Raw genomic sequence first — 20,069 nt, forward strand, 5'->3', positions numbered from 1 at the left:
GAACGTCAATCTGAGAAATGCTCTTTGCCGATCTAGTGTAACGCTCTCTGCCAATATGGGGGCGTACACGTCAGTGTTTTAAGACGATATCTTTCAATTTTAATGTGTGTGAAGATTTAGTGCTAGCTAGCTGTGATATCTAATATAATGTAATATTATAATTATTTCTTAATTAGTAGAATTTCAGTGAATTAGCAGGTTGTTGGTAGGCTCAAACCTATACAATGGCTAGTCCAAGAACTCGTAGGGTCCTCCAGGATTTAAAACCAACTGACGATAATACTGTAAGTAGCAGAAAGTTGAGAGAAAATCAGAATTATATATACTTATTTGATATTTATTGAATTACTGAATCTTGTACTAGTAATCGAAGACGTAGAGTATAGTATTATCTTCTTTTAAAATGGTTCTAGAAGGAAATACCATTTGACAGTTCTTGGAACTTGGTGTTAACATATTACCGGCAGAGGATTAATTGATTATTCTAAATATAAACTCGTGGACTAGAAAGAAGCTGATATAGTTTATGTATTTTAACTTTCAGAGTAGTTAACCTGCATTGTATATTATTGTGTGGGTGTAAGGTAATTGACCTTACTTAGCCTTATTGCAGCCACGTCAGTTCTGCATTCTAGCATGCAGTATTAATTGCATTATTAACATAAATATTGTATGAATTGTACCCTCTATAAATAATCTCGATGAATTTGTTTCGAGCTTTCTTTTCTCTTGGAGAGATTCTTAGATGTGACTAGTTTCAGATAGACATGGGATTGAATTGGCTCATTTTACTTACTCGTAAATCAAGATAACGAATTATTTGATAAACGAGATATATAGCTATGGATTTCTAGGGACAATTTTGGATTCTTTCTAAACATTCATCTATCGTAAAAAATTAAACGAACTTTCACTACATTTACAGTCAATTCCGGATATAGTGAACCTCTGTGGACTTGCATATTTCGTTCACTAAATCCGAATCTTCTCTCCCCTAACCTTAAATGACAGGAATGAATGAAATTGTGAACAAGAAAATAAAATACTATACAGTAGGCCAAATTAAAATATTTCATTTTTGTGACAGTTGATTTTTTTAAACTATGTTGTCGACCCACGTCCGCTTGCGAAAGACCACGTTCACTGTCACTTATAATATTCGTTTTACCTTCCAAAGAAAACACTTCACGCTTCGACATTTTTATACAGTACATTCACTGTTCGAACACTAGAAACAGACTGATCAGGTAGAAATGACAAACGCTGTTACGGTGTGACTGCATAGGCCTACTCAGCCTTGAAATTTCCCGGGTTATTTAATGGAAACTAGAAAGGGGTTGATGGAGTTTAAAAACCATCAGAATCTTACCTTCATTTATGCTCTGAAAATAATGTCCGTCCCCTTTTAATAAAAGGCAATTTTATTTTCCGTTGTTTCGATACAATCCTTCATAATGGAAATGTTTCTGAGAACAAAAGACAACCTTTTGACGATGGAGGATTAGAAATAACAGTAGAATAGTATGCCTGAGAACAGAATGACAATCCTTTGACGGTGGAGTGAGGTAAGGTCGTCACGCATTGCCTGGATTTACAGTACAGCTCATTGTCTGGGAATCATTAATCCTTCCTTTGTCCTTTGACTAAAGGAGTAAGAAACTTAGAATGTTATTCTCAACACATTCTTTCAATTCGATACAAGAAGGTCTGATTTCAAATAAGAATTTGTCAGGATACAACTCTTGTAAGTTCAATTTTTAAGGTTCACTGTAACTGAAGCGAGAGTTCACTATAAACGGAAATATTAATGTACTTTTTAATGTATGCAGGTCGAGACCAACGATTTAGGTTCACTATATACAGAGTTGACTGTACTTAGTAGCTCAATAAAGCAAATGGCCCTATTATATACAGTACACTGAGGCTAAGAATACATAGTTTACAGTTTTTTTAATCTGTTCTCCACAATAGCCTACCACGGTAATGAGATTAGGTTAAATTTTCTTCTGTATAGATAAAAAGAAGAGATGTGTCTGGAAGAAGGAGTGACAGGCTTGCTCCTTGATATATCTTCTGTATTTTTTTTATTGCATTGTGTGCCTCTCTTTGGAACATGAAACTGCTCATGTGCTTCACCATGAAATTTCACGTAGACAATCGATATAGGTCTGGCCTATGTAGGCCTACTTTTAAACAAAGAATTTGTCATTATAATAATTAAATATAGGCTTACTGTACAATACGGTAAATTTACAAAAGGACTATTAAGAAGAAATTTTATTACTATAAATTTTAGTGTGTGTCATAACCATTACATTAAGGGGACTGTTTAGTTTGGGCATACGATTGTTGTGTATGACTGAAGAAATTTTGCTAGGTATTTACATCAGCTGCTTGTCAATGCGGCTGATGTGAATATATTAGGAGAAAATCCACAAACGATTAGGGAAAATACGGGAATTTTACTGGAAGCAAGTAAAGAGATAGATTTGGAAGTAAATCCCGAAAAGACAAAGTATATGATTATGACTCGTGACGGGAATATTGTACGAAATGGAAATATAAAAATTGGAAATTTATCTTTTGAAGAGGTGGAGAAGTTCAAATATCTGGGAGCAACAGTAACAAATATAAATGATACTCGGGAGGAAATTAAACACAGAATAAATATGGGAAATGCCGGTTATTATTCGGTTGAGAAGCTTTTATCATCCAGTCTGCTGTCAAAAAATCTGAAAGTTAGAATTTATAAAACAGTTATATTACCGGTTGTTCTTTATGGTTGTGAAACTTGGACTCTCACTTTGAGAGAGGAACATAGGTTAAGGGTGTTTGAGAATAAGGTGCTTAGGAAAATATTTGGGGCTAAGCGGGATGAAGTTACAGGAGAATGGAGAAAGTTACACAACACAGAACTGCACGCATTGTATTCTTTACCTGACATAATTAGGAACATTAAATCCAGATGTTTGAGATGGGCAGGGCATGTAGCACGTATGGGCGAAACCAGAAATGTATATAGAGTGTTAGTTGGGAGGCCGGAGGGAAAAGGACCTTATAGGGAGGCCGAGACGTAGATGGGAAGATAATATTAAAATGGATTTGAGGGAGGTGGGGTATGATGATGGAGACTGGATTAATTTTGCTCAGGATAGGGACCAATGGCGGGCTTATGTGAGGGCAGCAATGAACCTCCGGGTTCCTTAAAAGCCAGTAAGTAAGTATTACTCTGCAGTTTTTGAATCTATCAGTTTACAATTTTTACAGCTTACACACAATATTTGCAGGTATATTTTGGTTTTTAGATTATCTTTCTACCTCATATAGGTACTTGATTTTATAAACAATTTTTAACCTGAAAAATATGAATTAAATTTAATAGAATTTAATTTGATTTGATTGTATTGTTTCAATCTGTTCGAAGACAACATGGATAAGCGCAAGTAAAATTTTTAAAATCAGTGCTGAGTGTCCCGTATTTTCTTCTTAGGTTTCTGGGAACTCTAATTATCAGTAAGTAAATGGGTAAACACATCACGGTGACAGATCCAATGAAGAGTTTAAATAACTGGATTTGCATCTCATTTATCACGTGTAAAATACGAAGAATAATCAATAGAGATTGGAAAACAAGTGTGGACTCTTGAAAATATACTGTACCATATATCACAATGGACACAAATTCCTTAAATACTGGAGGACGATTGCACCCGCTGTGTACCAAGGCACGATATAATGAGGTTTCACTGTTTTCCTTTGCAGTTTGCATTGTTACTTGCTTCAAACATACGGTTTTGTAGGATAGGAGTTGTTAACCCCATATCCAATTCCTAAATTCTCACGTAAACATCTAGCACTATTTCACTGGATTATCAAGAAGCTGCTAGTCCTTGTACTTGCTGATGCCAATGCAAAGTGGAAGAGATAGGTTTTTGAGTGTAAATGCAGGCTAATAGCAAATTAACAACCAAACATAGCATAATAGTGCAGTTATCTACATAACTTTTAGTGCAATTTATGCTATTTTTTATGTCATCATGGTCTGTTGCAAATTTTACAGTATTGTCGCATAAGTCTTGAAATTTCTTTGCCATTAGTGTATAGTTTAAACTATATTTAACAGTGGTGTGTGGATAAGCTTCAGGGCTTCTACCGCGTTGTCTTGGTGTTATTGGCTGACTTTTCGACCGCTGTGTTGTGGCCATCTTCAGAGCAGCATCCAATAACTGCTCTGAAGATGGCCACAACACAGCGGTCGAAACGTCAGCCAATAACACCAAGACAACGCGGTAGAAGCCCTGAAGCTTATCCACACACCATGTTCACCAGCCGCAGAAGCCTATGCGAACACTATATTTAACAGTATTTTAAACTGGAAAGTCTATGATTACATGCTTATTACAGACCTTCTCGAATTCCATGGTTAGGTCCCTTAACATATTGAAAATATACTTCAATTTCAAACAAAGCAGGGTTGGCCTTCATTATTAGGCTCTGCTCACATATGGCCATCTTCAGTTAAACATCTAGTTCGCAACCATAAATTAGTTAGGTATTTAAATTTTATTACGAATATATGCAAACTCACGAATAACCACTCAACAATGTTCTCCATCTCTAACCGAAGGAATTCCTGCTGGATGGATACGTGGTTGTTTTCCTTTCCATCTTTTACAATAAGGTTGCCAAATTTTCTCACAATTTTCAAGGACAGATGGGTATCGACATGTGAAAAAAACTAGTCTATTTTCAACTTTTCGGTGATTACCTATTTACATTAACTACCTCCCCTATTCCTAGCCGAAAAATTCGAAAAAACCGTCGAATTTTTGCCCGAATTTTAAAAACACTTATACATTTTTTTGTCCGCAAATGTGTATTTTCACTCTCAACCCAATTTCAAATACCATATACAATATTCTGACACTAATTATTTGTTGAAATAATTATAATTTCTTTATACGAACACTCTACATAAAATAATTAAGAAAACATAAAATAAGCAAATCTTTGCTAACCTAGTTCAAGAGTTAAAGTAGGAATACTTGACCTAATTTCCTTTTTAATATTAAAATGTCCCGGTACTATTATTAAATGTTTTAATGATCTAAACTTATTCTCCACTGTCTTGTACATAATATTTGAAAGTGTAATTTCGTGCTTTTTGTTTGCAAAGGAATAAAATATTTTTTTTCTGAAAGCTGCAATTGGATCAAGTGGTAGGGATACTTGATCTAAGGCCTAAATCACGTAGGAGTAAGGTAAGAATAAGGTGGAAATCTATTTTTAGAATATAATTTATAATAATATCACTCTACAACCAAAAGCACGAAGCACATAAATGTATGTGTCTGTGCACCTATGTGCATCGTCGTTTACCCTTGTAAAAAAAAAAAAAAAAAAAATCTTGAATTATAAACTTGAAATTGTACTTATAAACACAAAGCATGTAATTCGTATACTTGTAATTGAAAATTCAGACAAATCGAGAATAGTGTCAACTTGAATGTCTCACAAGGAGAGGACACGCTCTCTATATCACCAAATGGAATAAGATTGTGTGAGATGAAAGTACAAGACGTACTGTTTAAAGTATGGGTGGCCAATGACACCTCGTTTTGGAAATATTGGCTATTGTTTGTGACATACTTCCATTAGGCGCTTAATAGGGAAGCATTAGACTGTGTAACAGCGTAGCCCATATGGTTGGGTGCTGAGTTGTTATCCAAGAAACCTGCATTCGAATCTTAACTGGTTCTGTATTTTTTTTCTTTTAATAATGATTAATATTGTGATCACAGTTATCTATTTACATATATCATATTTCTCAATGTATTGAACACTTCATCATGTTTTAAACAAATTACTGATTAACTAACATTGTATTGTAAAGGCTAAACAATGAAATATTGCTCATGTAGGCAGGTAAAATGTGTCACTGGTCTCTCTTCTGTTTCTGTAGCAGCTATTCCACTTCGTTGTGTCCTGATTCATTATGATAAATGTCATAAGAACACACAGAACATACATATTTCCTGCACCATGCACAGCAAATGAAAGAAGGTTGTCCACAATCACACACATTTTTCCGCACTTCTGCTGCGAAACAGACATCCTTCACATTCACAAACACTTCTCATTCGTTTATTAATTTTGATGCATACCACGCATATTTCAACATGGCTTTGAATATAGGAGCTGACAACTGAAAGTGAATTAAAAATATAATAATAATAATAATAATAATAATAATAATAATAATAATAATATCAAGCTTTAAAAAATGAGAAGGCATTAGGATTCGAACTCAAGTTGCCTGGATGACAACTCAGCATCCAACCATACGAGCTACGCTGTTACACAGTCTAATGCTTCCCTATTAGGCACCTAACGGAAGTATGTCACAAACAATAGCCAATATTTTCAAAACGAGGGGTCATTGGCCACCCATACAAGGTATGACTTTAAACAGTACGTCTTATACTTTCATGTCACAAAATCTTATTTAATTCCGTGATATACAGAGCATGTCCTCTCTTTGTCAGTCAAATAACAATGGTACTGCTATCAGCATGTGGCGTGCTGAGTTGATTCTGGTAATATGTTATGTACTCACTCACTCAAACCAAGATCATGATGAAACTGCCCACTGTCCTTTTCTTTACATTTTTGGCACCTGCTTAAACCTGTTCTCCATCACTCAAATTCTCTTTGAGAAATATAAGTAATCTCCTGACAGATATTCTATGGTACATGAGTTTGTCCTAGGCACTTTATTTTTTAGTGAACCCCAGAGTTAATAACCACAGCAGTTAAAATCATAGGCTTTGAGGGTCATGGATTAACACTAATGATTCAGTCCTGGAACACTTGATTAATGTGTTGTATTTTGTTGTATGAGCAGTGTGTTAAAGGAATGCATAATTCGTTCCATCTTTGCCAACTCTTGAAAAAGGGATATAAAATCAGATTTACATATCTATTAGCATTAAATGTTTCTTTAAAAAAAAAATGGTCTGGCAATCTTTTCTTGTTCATTACACGCCACACATCAATTTTTTTTCTCATGTAGAGAAATCTTATGAATAATGTCCGGTTTTTAATAGACCAATAGTGGTGTGTAGCTTGGAATTGGAACCAATTCTCATTGGAGAAGAAAATAAGATTATTCACAAAATGTACTTCTTTTTCCATTATTGTCTGGTTGTAGTTATGACACACACTAATTTTATATGATTTGATCTTCAACTACTTTTCAGATATCCTCATAAAAAGTAATCAAATGGAGAAAGATAAGGTGATCTTGCAGACCTCCCAATGTGTCCTCTTCTTCTGATTCATCTATTTGGAAACACTTCATTCAGATATTTCCGAACAGAAGTGACAAGATGAGGAGGTTCTAGCTTGTTAATACCAAATCCTATCATCATCAAGATTTCAGTGATCTCGTTTTCTGCTAAGAAAATCTTGTTTTATGTTGATTTCGTTAATAAAACTGCTATCATAACACAAGGAGTAACATAATGAATCAATAATTAAATTTTTACCATAGTAATTCTGTATAAAACAAATGAAGTACTGCACAAGGAAAATAGTAATATGCGTTACAAGAACAGTAATTATGTTGAAGTTTTCATTTTCGAGGAAAAGTTTGAAAAAGCGAAACGTAGTCGAGCTTTTTTAATTTCCGAGAATTGAAAGAAAACATACCGCTCGTGTATTGTACATTATTTTGTGCGAAGATCGTTTATTACATACCTGAAAGAGGAATTTCTAATTAGTTGGAATGAAATCTCCATCTTGGTTTCTGTTCAATGACGGCAATTTTGGAATACAAAAATATCTATCTTCAACATTGTTGCTTTAAAATGTTTTCTGTGTTTACTATACTCCAGCAGGCCGTGATATACGTCTGTCTTTTTTTCCCCCCAGTCTATAAATGCGTACTTAAAACAAACTGCTTCCTTAATGTTACATGCATCACGAATGCAGTAACTTTAGTGGAGTTGTAGTGTTTACTTAATTTTTGCAAATATTTAAAAACAATAATTAACAGTGCAATTTAGGTGAAATTGCAGTGGTAAGTTTCCAATTTATAATTATTACAATATTGAACGTCTCTAAAAATAATATGTTAAAAGCCTGAAGCAATAAAATCAATATGTCACTTAAGCGGTAAGAAGAGGGAAATTGTTATGTGTGTTAGGTTGGGAATACTGAATGTGGAATTTTAAGCTTACTGTGGATTGATTTTGTTCGGAAACCGACCAAATATGCACGATCTCGCACAAAAGGTCTTTCAAATGATATTAAAATACATAGGATGTCATTTAAAAAGTTCTCGATATATGTAACTCAGTACAACAGTTGCAAATATTTTGTTTCCATTAAAATATTCCTTTATAAATACAAGGTTTGACATGTCCGACCTTCTTGTCCAAAATATTCTCATTCAGTTTTAATCGCAAGTATGTGTTACTGTTGAAAAATCCTAAATCCAGAAATATCAAATAAAAGCTCTACAGGCCTTGTGTTAAAGTACATATTGTGTTTTATTACAGTACTTTAATTCGAGTACAGACATTTCACGCAAATATTGGGATTTTCTCGAATCCTATGTCAATTTTTTTACATTGATGAGTGAAACAAAATAAGGCTTGATATATCGTGTAATTTAGCAATTATTTTTTGTTAATAAGTAATGTGCTCTTGAAATAATTGTTTTTGGTATATGTTTATATTTGTTTTCCTTGATACTCGACAGTCCTTGTAATGGGATTGTACAAGTTGTACACATTCATTCCACATCGTGCTGTACCAACCCTCTCCCATTGCACAATTTCTCTGATTCACTGCATTAGCAATATTCTGTACTCACTGAACCTCACGATAAAGGGACTACAAATCCAAACTCCACTTACAGCAGTCATTGTTATTCATAGGCAGTATTTGTTGCATTTGTTACAGAGGTGCTTCGAATGCAATGCCCATAATCCACAATGGGCTTCTGTCACATATGGAATATGGATCTGCCTGGAATGTTCGGGGAAGCACAGGGGTTTGGGAGTGCATTTATCCTTTGTTCGATCGATCAGTATGGATAAATGGAAGGACATTGAGCTGGAGAAAATGAAGGTACCAGTATTTGTTCATTTCTACTGATTACAAGTCTTCAGTTATCTGTTGGATGAGTTGAGATTAAGTTAGTTTAATTTCATTAATCATGTTAGTACCAGCTGTGGTGTATGCACCAGTTAATGTGCAACTTTGACAATGATTTGAAGCCACATTCCTGAGTTCGATTCCCACTTTGAATATATTAGGTCGTTTCATAAGTAATGTCTTTTTTTTAAGTTTGGTGTTTTGTAAGATTTTAATGATTTTCATTAGTTGGGAAATGCAATTTACAGGACACTGAGCTTATTATTGCGTATTGTGAACATGTGACAGTCGTCAGTTAATACAGAGAATATAAAATGAAAGTGATAAAGTTTGAGGTTAGAGTCCTTTTAAAGCACTACTGGAAACAATATTGTAATGCTGCTTTCATGGCTCTCGAAGAATATGTGAAATCGAGGTGAAGGTGTCATTAGTGAGCTTGTAGCACAACCATGGTTCCAGCGTTTCAATAATGGAGAAGGAGGTATTAAAGATTTACAAAGTCCTGGAAGACCTAAAGTATGGAATATTGAGAATACACTCAGAGTTTTGAAAGAGAGTCCAGAGGCTTCAAGGTGGCAGCCCCACAACTGAACTTACTCTTACCCACGTACCTCAGTTCCAGTAGCCAGCATGGTAACCAAGATATCACTGAGGTGCGGGGGGGGGGGTGCGTGTGTGTTTTTTTTCTCACACATCACTAATCCTCATTCTATACAAAAAGACTTCGCATATCAACCAACCTAAGGAAAAATTCTTCTGCACTGCTAATTGGGTCTATGTTCGCGCCAGAAAATGGGGCATGCATTGATATGTGTGTAGCAATGACAGAGTGACTTTTTTTTTCTCTTGTATGGAGGTGAGACCCAAAGACTTACACTGCAGCCTGAGGCTTATTTTGCTTACCACTCCTATTCTTGTGAATGAATGTGTATCCAAACAGCCATGGTCTTGTACAAGTACAGCATGCCACATCGTGAACTTAACCTGGGCTATTGTATGGATGATGATATGTGAATTAATGATGGCGAAATGAGTCCGAGGACCCAGCAATTCTGCTTCAATTGGTTGAGGGAAAATCCCGGAGAAAATCTCAACCAGGATTTGTTTCCTAACCAGATGTGCTGACCATTACTCCACAGCGGCGGACAACAAAATGACCTACCACATAATTATTTTAAACTAACAACCTAATATAAAGCATCAAATCCATCCGGGATTTTTACAAGAATGTTCTTACATTATGAAGTGTCCATGTCAGGTCACAGACTGTTTCTAAAGGGTTTTCCCTTATGATGTGTAAGCCCGGAATTACTAGCAGCTGGCTCAGCCATTATAGCCTACACCAGTGGTCATCAGGAAATTACATTCTTGCGCTAGTGTCTCTTAAAGTAAGCATGTTAGTGCATTGATGGTTGCAGAAAGGTAAGCAGTATTGCAGTGGCGGTATTTCGTTTGTACTAGAAATTTCGAAACTCGTTAGTGGAATTCAGTAATAATAGCTTAATGAAGCACACATTGTTTACATATGTATTTAAATGAGCATTCTGCCGTTCTGATGGAAAAAGACTAGATGGGTTGACCTTGATACCTTGGTCTCATGGAAAATCTCTGCTATAGGATGCCACTTGTGTCGACACTTTAGCACTTTGCCTGTCACCTCCAAAGTTGCTGGTTCTGCTGCAACATCCGCAGTGAGCATCAAAAGGAATAAGTATCGGGATCTCCAGGACAGATACTTGTTCTCTGTTTTTGCTGTTGAGACGTTGGAACCTTGGTGCTCAGAGGCTAAAATGCTGGTTTCAGACATCGGGAAAAAGTTGCAAGCGCTCAATGGAGATTCCAGGTCGACTGACTTCTTGACACAAAGAATCGCTATTGCTATCCAGCGTGGGAATGCTGCCAGTGTTATGGGGACATTTCCCCAAACACTGGCTTTGGAGGAAATATTTTATTTTTAAAAATTCAAAATATTGGCCTAATACCGGAATCAACTGCGTTTGTTAACACAACAAGACTTGAAGAGTCTTGAAGGAATTCTTTTGGAAGACGTTCAGGAATCTCTGCTACATTGTAATAAAACCCTCAAGGCTTTGCAGAATGAGATCATTATACATCTCGCGACCGATTGACAAGAAGAAGATTGTGTTCTTCACAAACAAGACAGCAGCTCTGCCTGTGGACGATGAGTTCCAGAAACTCTGGCGTTCTGTGGTAGTTGAGAGCACGGATAACCTGAAGATTGAGGAATATCTGGAGAAACAGGGAATCCACTCCATGGAAGATCATAGACCCAAGAAGGCGACACTCCACAGGCGTAAGAAACCGAACCAGAGCAAGAAGCAGCTCAAGAAGCCGCGAGACAATGAGCACTTGGCTGGCACCCTGGAAACGTACGATGACAAGTGAAGATTGGAGAAGTGAGAGTGGGATTGATTATTTCTTGTGACGTTGGTAGAGGAGACTGATGCTGTTGACTGAACACGAAGACCGGTAGACAATGCGTGTGCATTGTGTGCGACTGAAATGATGACGAAAAAAAGTGCCTGACGTACTTCTGAAAGGAATTCAACTACCACATTATTGTGCTGAGCTGATGGTGAAATCGTGATCAGCTATTTTGCATTTACAGTGTAACTGTCATGGAACAGTGATTAATTACATATTGTAGAAAATTTACTGGAATAGGATTATTTGGACAATTATTGGAAAATGAGCATATTATTTTATACAATGAACAAATACTCAGTTGTGCCGCTCTATCACTGTGATTCTCTCGTCATTTAATTTGCTGTAATCATTAGGATGGCACTTGTTACAGTGATGCTGCAGGTTATATTTTCACATCACATTGAAGATATTATTGCAAATTAAACATCTTGCAACATTTTCGAACTCTGTAAAAAAAAAAAAAAAAAAAAAAGCTGCCTCGGATGAATTAAACAATGCAGGGATAGAAGACCTACATAAATCACTATCTGAACTTTCAGCCGTCAAATATCGTATTTCCTTCCTATGTTTAGAAAAACAGCAAAATTTTCATCAAGACTTCGAAAATATTATACGGTATAACAGATGTGCTTTCATCAGGCACAGAACTAATGTCGCAATCTAGATGTCCTGCAATTAGTAGGAATGGCTTCAGACACGTGCATTTGTTTACATGCAGAGTCTTCTTGTATGGAATGAAGATTAACACTTGTAGTGCTGCAGTACAAGATACTGCGCTGTGTGAACAAACGTACAACTCGAAAAGTAGCAGCTACCGAACCAGCTATTTTTTTCATGTTCTTTGCAGCTTAAAAGTAGCGACGTGTGAACAGGGTTCTTAGGGTTGCAGCCGCAGCATTTTTGATATGTTAATGATACATTATTGTTTTCATTAATCATAACTTCACTTCTGTGTGTCTCCCTGAACATAATCTATAGATTATGATTGTTAATATTTCGTTTATAGGTTGGCGGCAATAGAAAAGCCAGGGAGTTTTTTGAGTCTCAGCCAGATTGGGATGATACAATGTCTATACAACAGCGTTACAACACTAAAGCAGCTGCATTGTATCGTGATAAGGTAAGTTTCTTCTTCTTCTTTTTATTTTACCTTTTACATACTGCTAATAAAACGGAAATTTCATAATGTGGCTCACACCTGTCAATTCAAATTCGGAAGATGTGCACACAAGCCCTTCTTGTGCAAAATGATCCCAACACATAGTGGGTGTGGGTATTTGGCAAGAGGTTTTTCCAGTCTGCCTAGTGTCACAGTGGTGTTTATTTATGATTCACATTTAAGGATAGCATTGTGAAAACGTCTCTTTTCAACAGTGTATGAAACAAGTTGACTTTTAATTTTCTTCGTCAAAACCTGGAAATTTATCTCCAGAGTTAAATGAACAGTCACTTGAAACTTCTTCTAAATCAGAATCTGAGTCCTCATACAACAAATTGTCCTTTGTCGATCCAGTGCATTACCAGTGCCACACTTCTTAGATGATTTAATCTCTGTCTCAGTTTTTACAGCATCCTATGAAGCTTTGACCCAATCACAAACTCAGTATTGGCATATGAGAGCCATGGACAAAAAAATGGCGTCTTATATGCTAGCAAATACTGTAAATATGTACTAGGTTGATGCATAAATTCGTAGCTTTTTTTTTTAATAGCAGGACACACTACTGGGTTTTGGTCAAATTTGGTCATTTCCTTCATTATTATTTTTTTAATATGGTGCGAAAAAATCTAGTTTCTTGAGGAATACTGTAGTGAAGATTTCATCAAGATATCTTTATTCTAAGTTAGAGATTCAGTTTATCCTGTATAAGTGGTTATTATATTCTAAATGAGTATTATAAATTTTAAAGTGATTTTACCCAAATCAGAGTTTTTACATTTAACTTACTAGAGAAAAAGATATCTCCCGAATGGCTACACTTAGGCAAAAGAAACTTTGCATACATAGCATACATATTCACAGCATATCTGTGAATGAAATTCATGTACACATATGATTATTATTGTTAAGAAAGTTGTAATTTTTTTCTGTCAGGCAATGAAGTTTAAAACAAATGTTCGAGGTTAATTTTTTGTTTACTAATGAAGTATTGAAACCAATGTACCATTTCGTTATAGATAATAATCTTAGCTTGATTTTAAACTTTTAGGAAATTGATTATCTTTATGTGAGACCCAGATAAATGTTTACTAAAAATAGAGATTAGTTTTAAGTAATTTTTTTTTTTTTTTTTTAATTTTCTATGCTCACTTTGCAACATAAAATTTTGAAAAAAAAAAAAAAAAATGTGCACAATATTTATTTTAGTAATATCTAACCAATGAAAATTTTTCAAGAAGATACAATGAAAATTGTAGAAATTACAAAAATTCATTACTACATTTTGGATAAAGTAGCTGTATCAGGATAGGCATCCTTGGTCCGTGCATTTTGTTCACAAACATGAACTGCTGGGAAGAGTGCTCCCCACCCCCAGGTAAAACATTAGTGAATGGACAGTACAGTCCTAGTTGATATTTGTAAACAAAACACATGGACCAAGGATGCCTATCCTGATACAGCTACTTTATCCGAATCGTACTCATTACTGTGTTACCTTCATTATAAGATTATTAATTTTACATAAACAAAATACGAGTATATGAAACTAATCAATAATATATATTTATCCTGCATTAATTAAGACTGTCTTCCACCATTCTGGCAGTTTTTCGATTTTATGCCTGTAGAAATTCGGTATTTTGGTGTTGAACAAATTATCATTCCAATTTTGAAGAGCAGCTTCGTTATTGAAGTAATATGCCCGGAGATTGTTGGGTAGAGGTTATGTCTTTGTGTTTCAGCTACCTTAGAAACAATTGAAGTTGATTTGTTTTCGTTGTATGTAACAAAATAACTTCTGTCAGATCTGTTCATAAATTCCCAATCATTAAAAACGCATTAGTTGACAAATGTTGAATTAGCAGACATGCATATGGCATGTAAAGCAGCTTGTAGTAGTGTTAATGAGGTACAACAAATTTATGTGGAGCAACATTCTCGTAATCATATTCCCAGACACAACATTTTCAAGGCTAGATAGTGGTCAGTGTTTACTTTTCACGTTGAGATTCTTTGAAATCCTCATTTCTTTCGTGTTGTTATATCTCGATATGAAAACATTTCCGGATACACTTCATTACGAAAAAATGTTTCTGTACATTATCTTCTATCACAGCTGAAAATTAGGAATAATCCATTTTGAATCTTGCGTACACTACTTTTAACACTTGAATATAATTAATTGATTAACTAGTGGACTTACTCGTGTTAATTAAGTAAGATTTATGTGGCTTACAGCTGTTTCAGGCTTCGCGCACCATCCTCAGAGCCTACTAGATCACGACGTCATCTCGAACTTCTCTGCCTGTTATATGGGTGTGAAAAAAGGTGTTGAAGAGTGGAGTCAAATAGTGTGTGTGTGTGTACTGAAATTGATCTGTGTGTTGAGAATTTGATCGGGGTATGTTTTAGTGTGTCTGTATATTTCGTATTGTTCTAGTGTGTTAAGTTTTTGGTTCTTGGGTTGTATGTGTATGATTTCCATGTCCACATTTATGTTATTGTATGTATGGTTAGCATTGGTTATGTGATCGGCGTATGTAGATGTATTGTGTCCTCTGGTTATTGCTTTAATGTGTTCTTTGTAGCGTGTTTGGAATGATCTGCCTGTCTGTCCTATGTAGAACTTGTCGCAACTATTACATGTGAGTTTGTATACACCTGTGTGGTCGTATTTATTTGTTTGTGTTTTTGTGTGTTGAGATGTCTTTGTAGTGTGTTTTCTGTTCTGTATGTTATGTTGTATTTCTGCTTTCTGAATGAAGATGCGATCTTATGTGTGCTTTTGTTTTCATATGTTAGTGTGATGTAATCCCAATGCTAACCATACATACAATAACATATATGCGGACATGGAAATCCTACACATACAACCCAAGAACAAAAAACTCAACACACTAGAACAATACGAAATATACAAACACACTAAAACACACCCTGATAAAATTCTCAACACACAGATCAATTTCAGTACACACACACTATTTGACTCCACTCTTCAACACCTTTCAACAATCAAACACACCCACATAACAGGCAGAGAAGTTCGAGATGACACCATGATCTAGTAGGCTCTGAGGATGGTGCGTGAAGCACTGAAACAGCTGTAAGCCGCACAAATCGTACATAATTAACAAGAGTAAGTCCACTAGTTAATTAATTAGGAATAGTTATTCTGAAACAATCTGTAGAAAACTTGTAACTGCTCTACTTTAATTTGTAAAATTTTTTTATCTCTTATGTAATTTTATATGTGAAGATTTTTTAATAAATAATTTCATGATGATAACACTTGTTTTTGTGTATCTGTGTTTAGATTTCAACTCTTGCACAAGGGCGTGACTGGAGTGAGGCACATTCCTCAGCACAGGATTATGTTGGTAGTTCTGTCAATAGGTATAATAGTAGTTCAGGAGTAGGCAGTTCCAGCTATGGCAATGGCAGCGACATGTATCATAGCAATTCAGAGTCTGGCGGCTACCAGTCAGGTGGAGGGTATCAGAGCCTGGACGCACAACAGAACTTCAAAGACCAAAAAGAGGCTTTCTTTGCTCGGAAGCAAAATGAGAACGCTTTGAAACCAGAGTAAGTAATTGTTAAGATTTGATTCATGATGATTTGAGTCTGGATTAGCGGGCCTGGGTTCAAACCCTGGTTGGGACAAGTTACCTGTTGAGGTTTTTTCTGGGATTTTCCCTCAACTCATTAAGAGCAAATGCTGGGTAACTTTTGGTCCTGGACCTCGGGTGGCATTATCACTTTCATCTCACTCGGACGCTAGATAACCATAGCAGTTGAATGGCGAAGTGCATCAACATTGATTAAAAATGCAGTAATCATAGATTACGAAACGATGGTTAAACAGTAGCCGTGGTTAAAATGTAATTTATGTGCACCATTCATAATCACCGATTACTAAAACTTGGCTAGCTGACACCTCATTTAACCAGAGTAAAGTCTATGATGGTACATTGTTTCTACAAAATGACTACAGGAAAGCATCCATACCGCTGCAAAGATAATAGTCAACGTCTAAAAACGACTGCGCTCACTATGTTCTACATCGAAATGAACGTGTCCTACATTTTCGCTTTGCATTTGTTTGCCTTTGGGCGCTGTTATATTTGTGAGTTCCATTTCTTTGTTTTTCAGTACTTTTAGGTTAAAATCGTACAAAATGGAAAATTGAATCCAAAAATGATTATATCCCAATGTTAGGTTGAAGTATCGATAGACTTAATTACTAGATTTAAATGTAGGCCTATTATATAAAAAAGATGGAATATCCATAAAGGAAAAGGATGTAGAAAATTGGTAGGAATGTGTGTACGATCTTGGACTACACCAGGGAATTGTGCATTATCCTAAGATCCATCCATAACCTCTCTTTGTTCAGCCAGTGACATAGAGAAAGAGATACTGGTATTCGAGTATTCCCTCTTAAAATACAGAAAATAATAGTTACATAGAATCGTAATATAAGCAGCCGATCCGTAGGAGAAATATGATTGTTCTTGTGTTATTTCAATTGATCCATTTGTAGATTTTGATAAACGAAATCCCTCCTGAAATTTTCTGTCACCTAATTCCTCGTAAGAATTCTCTCTTTCCACTAAAGAACCTTCACGCTCACGCTCTATCCAAGTAATTCAAGTACTGCACAATAATAATCGTCTTCGAAATAATCACCTGTGGTTATGGCCGCCATTTTGCTTTACTTGCTCTACTAATCGCTGGTTATCTCCTTTAACCGCTTATATTTGGTCGGTTAGAGATTACTGTGGTTAACTTCCTATTTAAGTCGTAACCGAGGTCGATCCACCGTAAAAATGCTTAATCGGGGATTAGGTCACAATTTTAACCGATGGTTACACTAACCGACGTTGATGCATGTGGGCAGAAGTGTTGTAAAATAACCAATAAAAAAAAGTCTGGATTTAGAGTGATTTTCAGGTATCTATGTTTCTTCTGTATTATTCCGTTTTGAAGTTTGATTTTAAAATATATATTTTTTATAATACTTTTACATGAACAGTTGACAAAGCGGTTGCGTGAGATTTACCACATAAAAATATTTTAGTAAGACACCCTAATCAGTAAGTATACTCTATTTTTTTTCATGGATTGCAGTTTCATAGAAAGAACTTTGCCGACAGACCTTCTACTGCCCCCTACTAATTGGTTGTTATAAATAAATGTCTTCCTTATTGTGACGGAAATCTTGTCTTCTCTTGTTAGTAACCATTCACAACTCTCGTTCAGAAGAAAGGTTCCCCTCAAATCCACATGGAGGCAGAGTTGCCGCATCTTTTCCGAATTCCAAGAATCCTGTCAGTCTCACTGTCTCATTTCGAAGGTCACCAGGATTATGGCAACTATGCAATGCTGAGACGAGGGGACAGGATGGAATTGTCAGAGGTGTTTGTGTAGGAAGTCATAAATCTGTAAGGGGTGTTCAAAGGAGCCACCGAACTGCAGTCCTTGAAATAAAATAGAGTATACTGTACATACTGTACATAGTCTCTGATACATTCTGCATAAAAAATATTGCGTAGTTGTTTTTTTATCAATTTTTTTACAGCACACTGCAAATTCATCTGCGAACTGAACATGAAATCCGAGTTCAGAGAATTTAATTTAAATGAGACTCCACAGGGTTAAAATTCGTGTGATAAATTTCACAATATTGAAGAATCTTCAAAAATCAAATCTGTGTTTTCATGGCAACTGAAAGATATGTTGCTGACTAGTAACATATTTCACTGATTAAACCCATGAATCATGAACTACATTACACTTTCAATAGTCTTAGCCTATTACTTCTCAAGTAGCCAATGGGAGAGTTTCGCACCTGCTTTGTTTATCTTTCCAGACCCATGTTGTAATACACTTTTTTTCTTCTCTTTATATGAGGAATCCATTCCTGAAATTTCGCCGTCGAGTTTTGACACACCCTGTATACTCCAATTTAATTTTATAATCATAGTTCTTTGGTTTGAAATTGATGAACTAAAATAAATGCATTTGTAACATTTTATGTTAACATGCGAGATTCGTGCAGAACTAGGACCCAACTCAGTGGCATACCTCTGTCCATCATAGAATTTGTTGAAGAAGACGTGTTCATTAAATGAAAAAGAGAAATATCTTGAAAAAACTCATCTAGTAGCACACTTAAGAGTCCACACCTGTGGAGTAACGGTTAGCGCATCTAGCCGTGAAACCAACTGGCCCGGGTTCGATTCCCGGTCGGGGGAAGTTACCTGGTTGAGGTTTTTTCCGGGGTTTTCTCTCAACCCAATACAAGCAAATGCTGGGTAACTTTCGGTGTTGGACTCCGGACTCATTTCACCGGCATTATCACCATCTCATTTGGACGGTAAATAACCTAAGCTGTTGATAAAGCATCGTAAAATAACCTACTAAAATAAAAAATAAAAGCACACTTAAGAGACTTAAAATAGCACAGTTTCAATTTTTCAAATTTTTGATTGCATAGCACATTCTCTGAGCGGACGATTCAGTTGTTGATCTTTTACTTAATTTTTATCTTTCCAGTGACATTCCTCCAAACCAAGGTGGGCGTTATTCAGGATTTGGCTATACAATGGAACCTCCCCCTCGTAGCACATCGCAGGAACTCTTTGATAGTGCAGTGTCTTCTTTAGCAAGTGTAAGTATTTTTTAATTACATGTAGAACTTTGATTGTTTGATTTACCTTAAAATATTTGCTAATAAAAGTACTGTAGTAATCTAAACATCTGATGGACTCTCAAATAGAGTATGGGTACATTATGGTCACATTTTTCTTACTTCTGGCCAGGGGCGGCCTGTCCCTATGTGCTACAGTGCTACAGCACAGTGATAATTTTTGCTCAAATAATGTATTTGTAATACCATAGTATCTAATCTGTCATTTAACAATTTCCCGTGGTTATGTTCATGACGCATTATCGAGTGTTTATTCTTCGCTCTTCGCTGCCTCAGGGGGTTCGTTGTGCTCAAAGAGTTTGTAATATATAACAAACTCTTTGGTTGTGCTACTCTGAACTTCATATGAGAATGTAGACATTTATGCGCATGTACGAAGCTGAAATCACTGCTCTGATTGGCTATTTTTACTCGGGAAAGTGCTGTAGTCAGCTTCAGCACAACACAGCTTGGAGATTGCAAAAGTAAAGCGTAACGAAAGAATGCTTGTTTGTGGAAGAGCTCGGAACTATTTACAATGTATTTGGTAATTCAAATATCAGACTGCTGCTGCCATCTACCTGTAGGCCTATGAGGTTCCTCCTG

General features: G+C 35.9%; 1 protein-coding gene across 3 annotated transcripts in view; it reads left to right on the forward strand.

Moving 5' to 3' along the window:
- The first annotated feature begins 30 nt into the window (after nt 1-30).
- Nucleotides 31-20,069, forward strand: part of ArfGAP1 (ADP-ribosylation factor GTPase-activating protein 1) — a 51,738-nt gene continuing 31,699 nt past the window's right edge. For 2 of the 3 annotated variants that reach the window (XM_069845143.1, XM_069845057.1), the window contains exons 1-5: nt 31-284; nt 8,968-9,135; nt 12,617-12,730; nt 16,089-16,357; nt 19,331-19,445. In XM_069845143.1, coding sequence (XP_069701244.1) covers nt 225-284; nt 8,968-9,135; nt 12,617-12,730; nt 16,089-16,357; nt 19,331-19,445 — 726 coding nt within the window. In that variant the 5' untranslated portion in view covers nt 31-224. The remainder of the gene's footprint in view (nt 285-8,967; nt 9,136-12,616; nt 12,731-16,088; nt 16,358-19,330; nt 19,446-20,069) is intronic. The other variant, XM_069844964.1, reaches the window with a different exon arrangement.

This window comes from Periplaneta americana, chromosome 1 (genome assembly GCF_040183065.1).
Source record: "Periplaneta americana isolate PAMFEO1 chromosome 1, P.americana_PAMFEO1_priV1, whole genome shotgun sequence".
In the NCBI taxonomy this organism is placed as follows: domain Eukaryota; kingdom Metazoa; phylum Arthropoda; class Insecta; order Blattodea; family Blattidae; genus Periplaneta; species Periplaneta americana.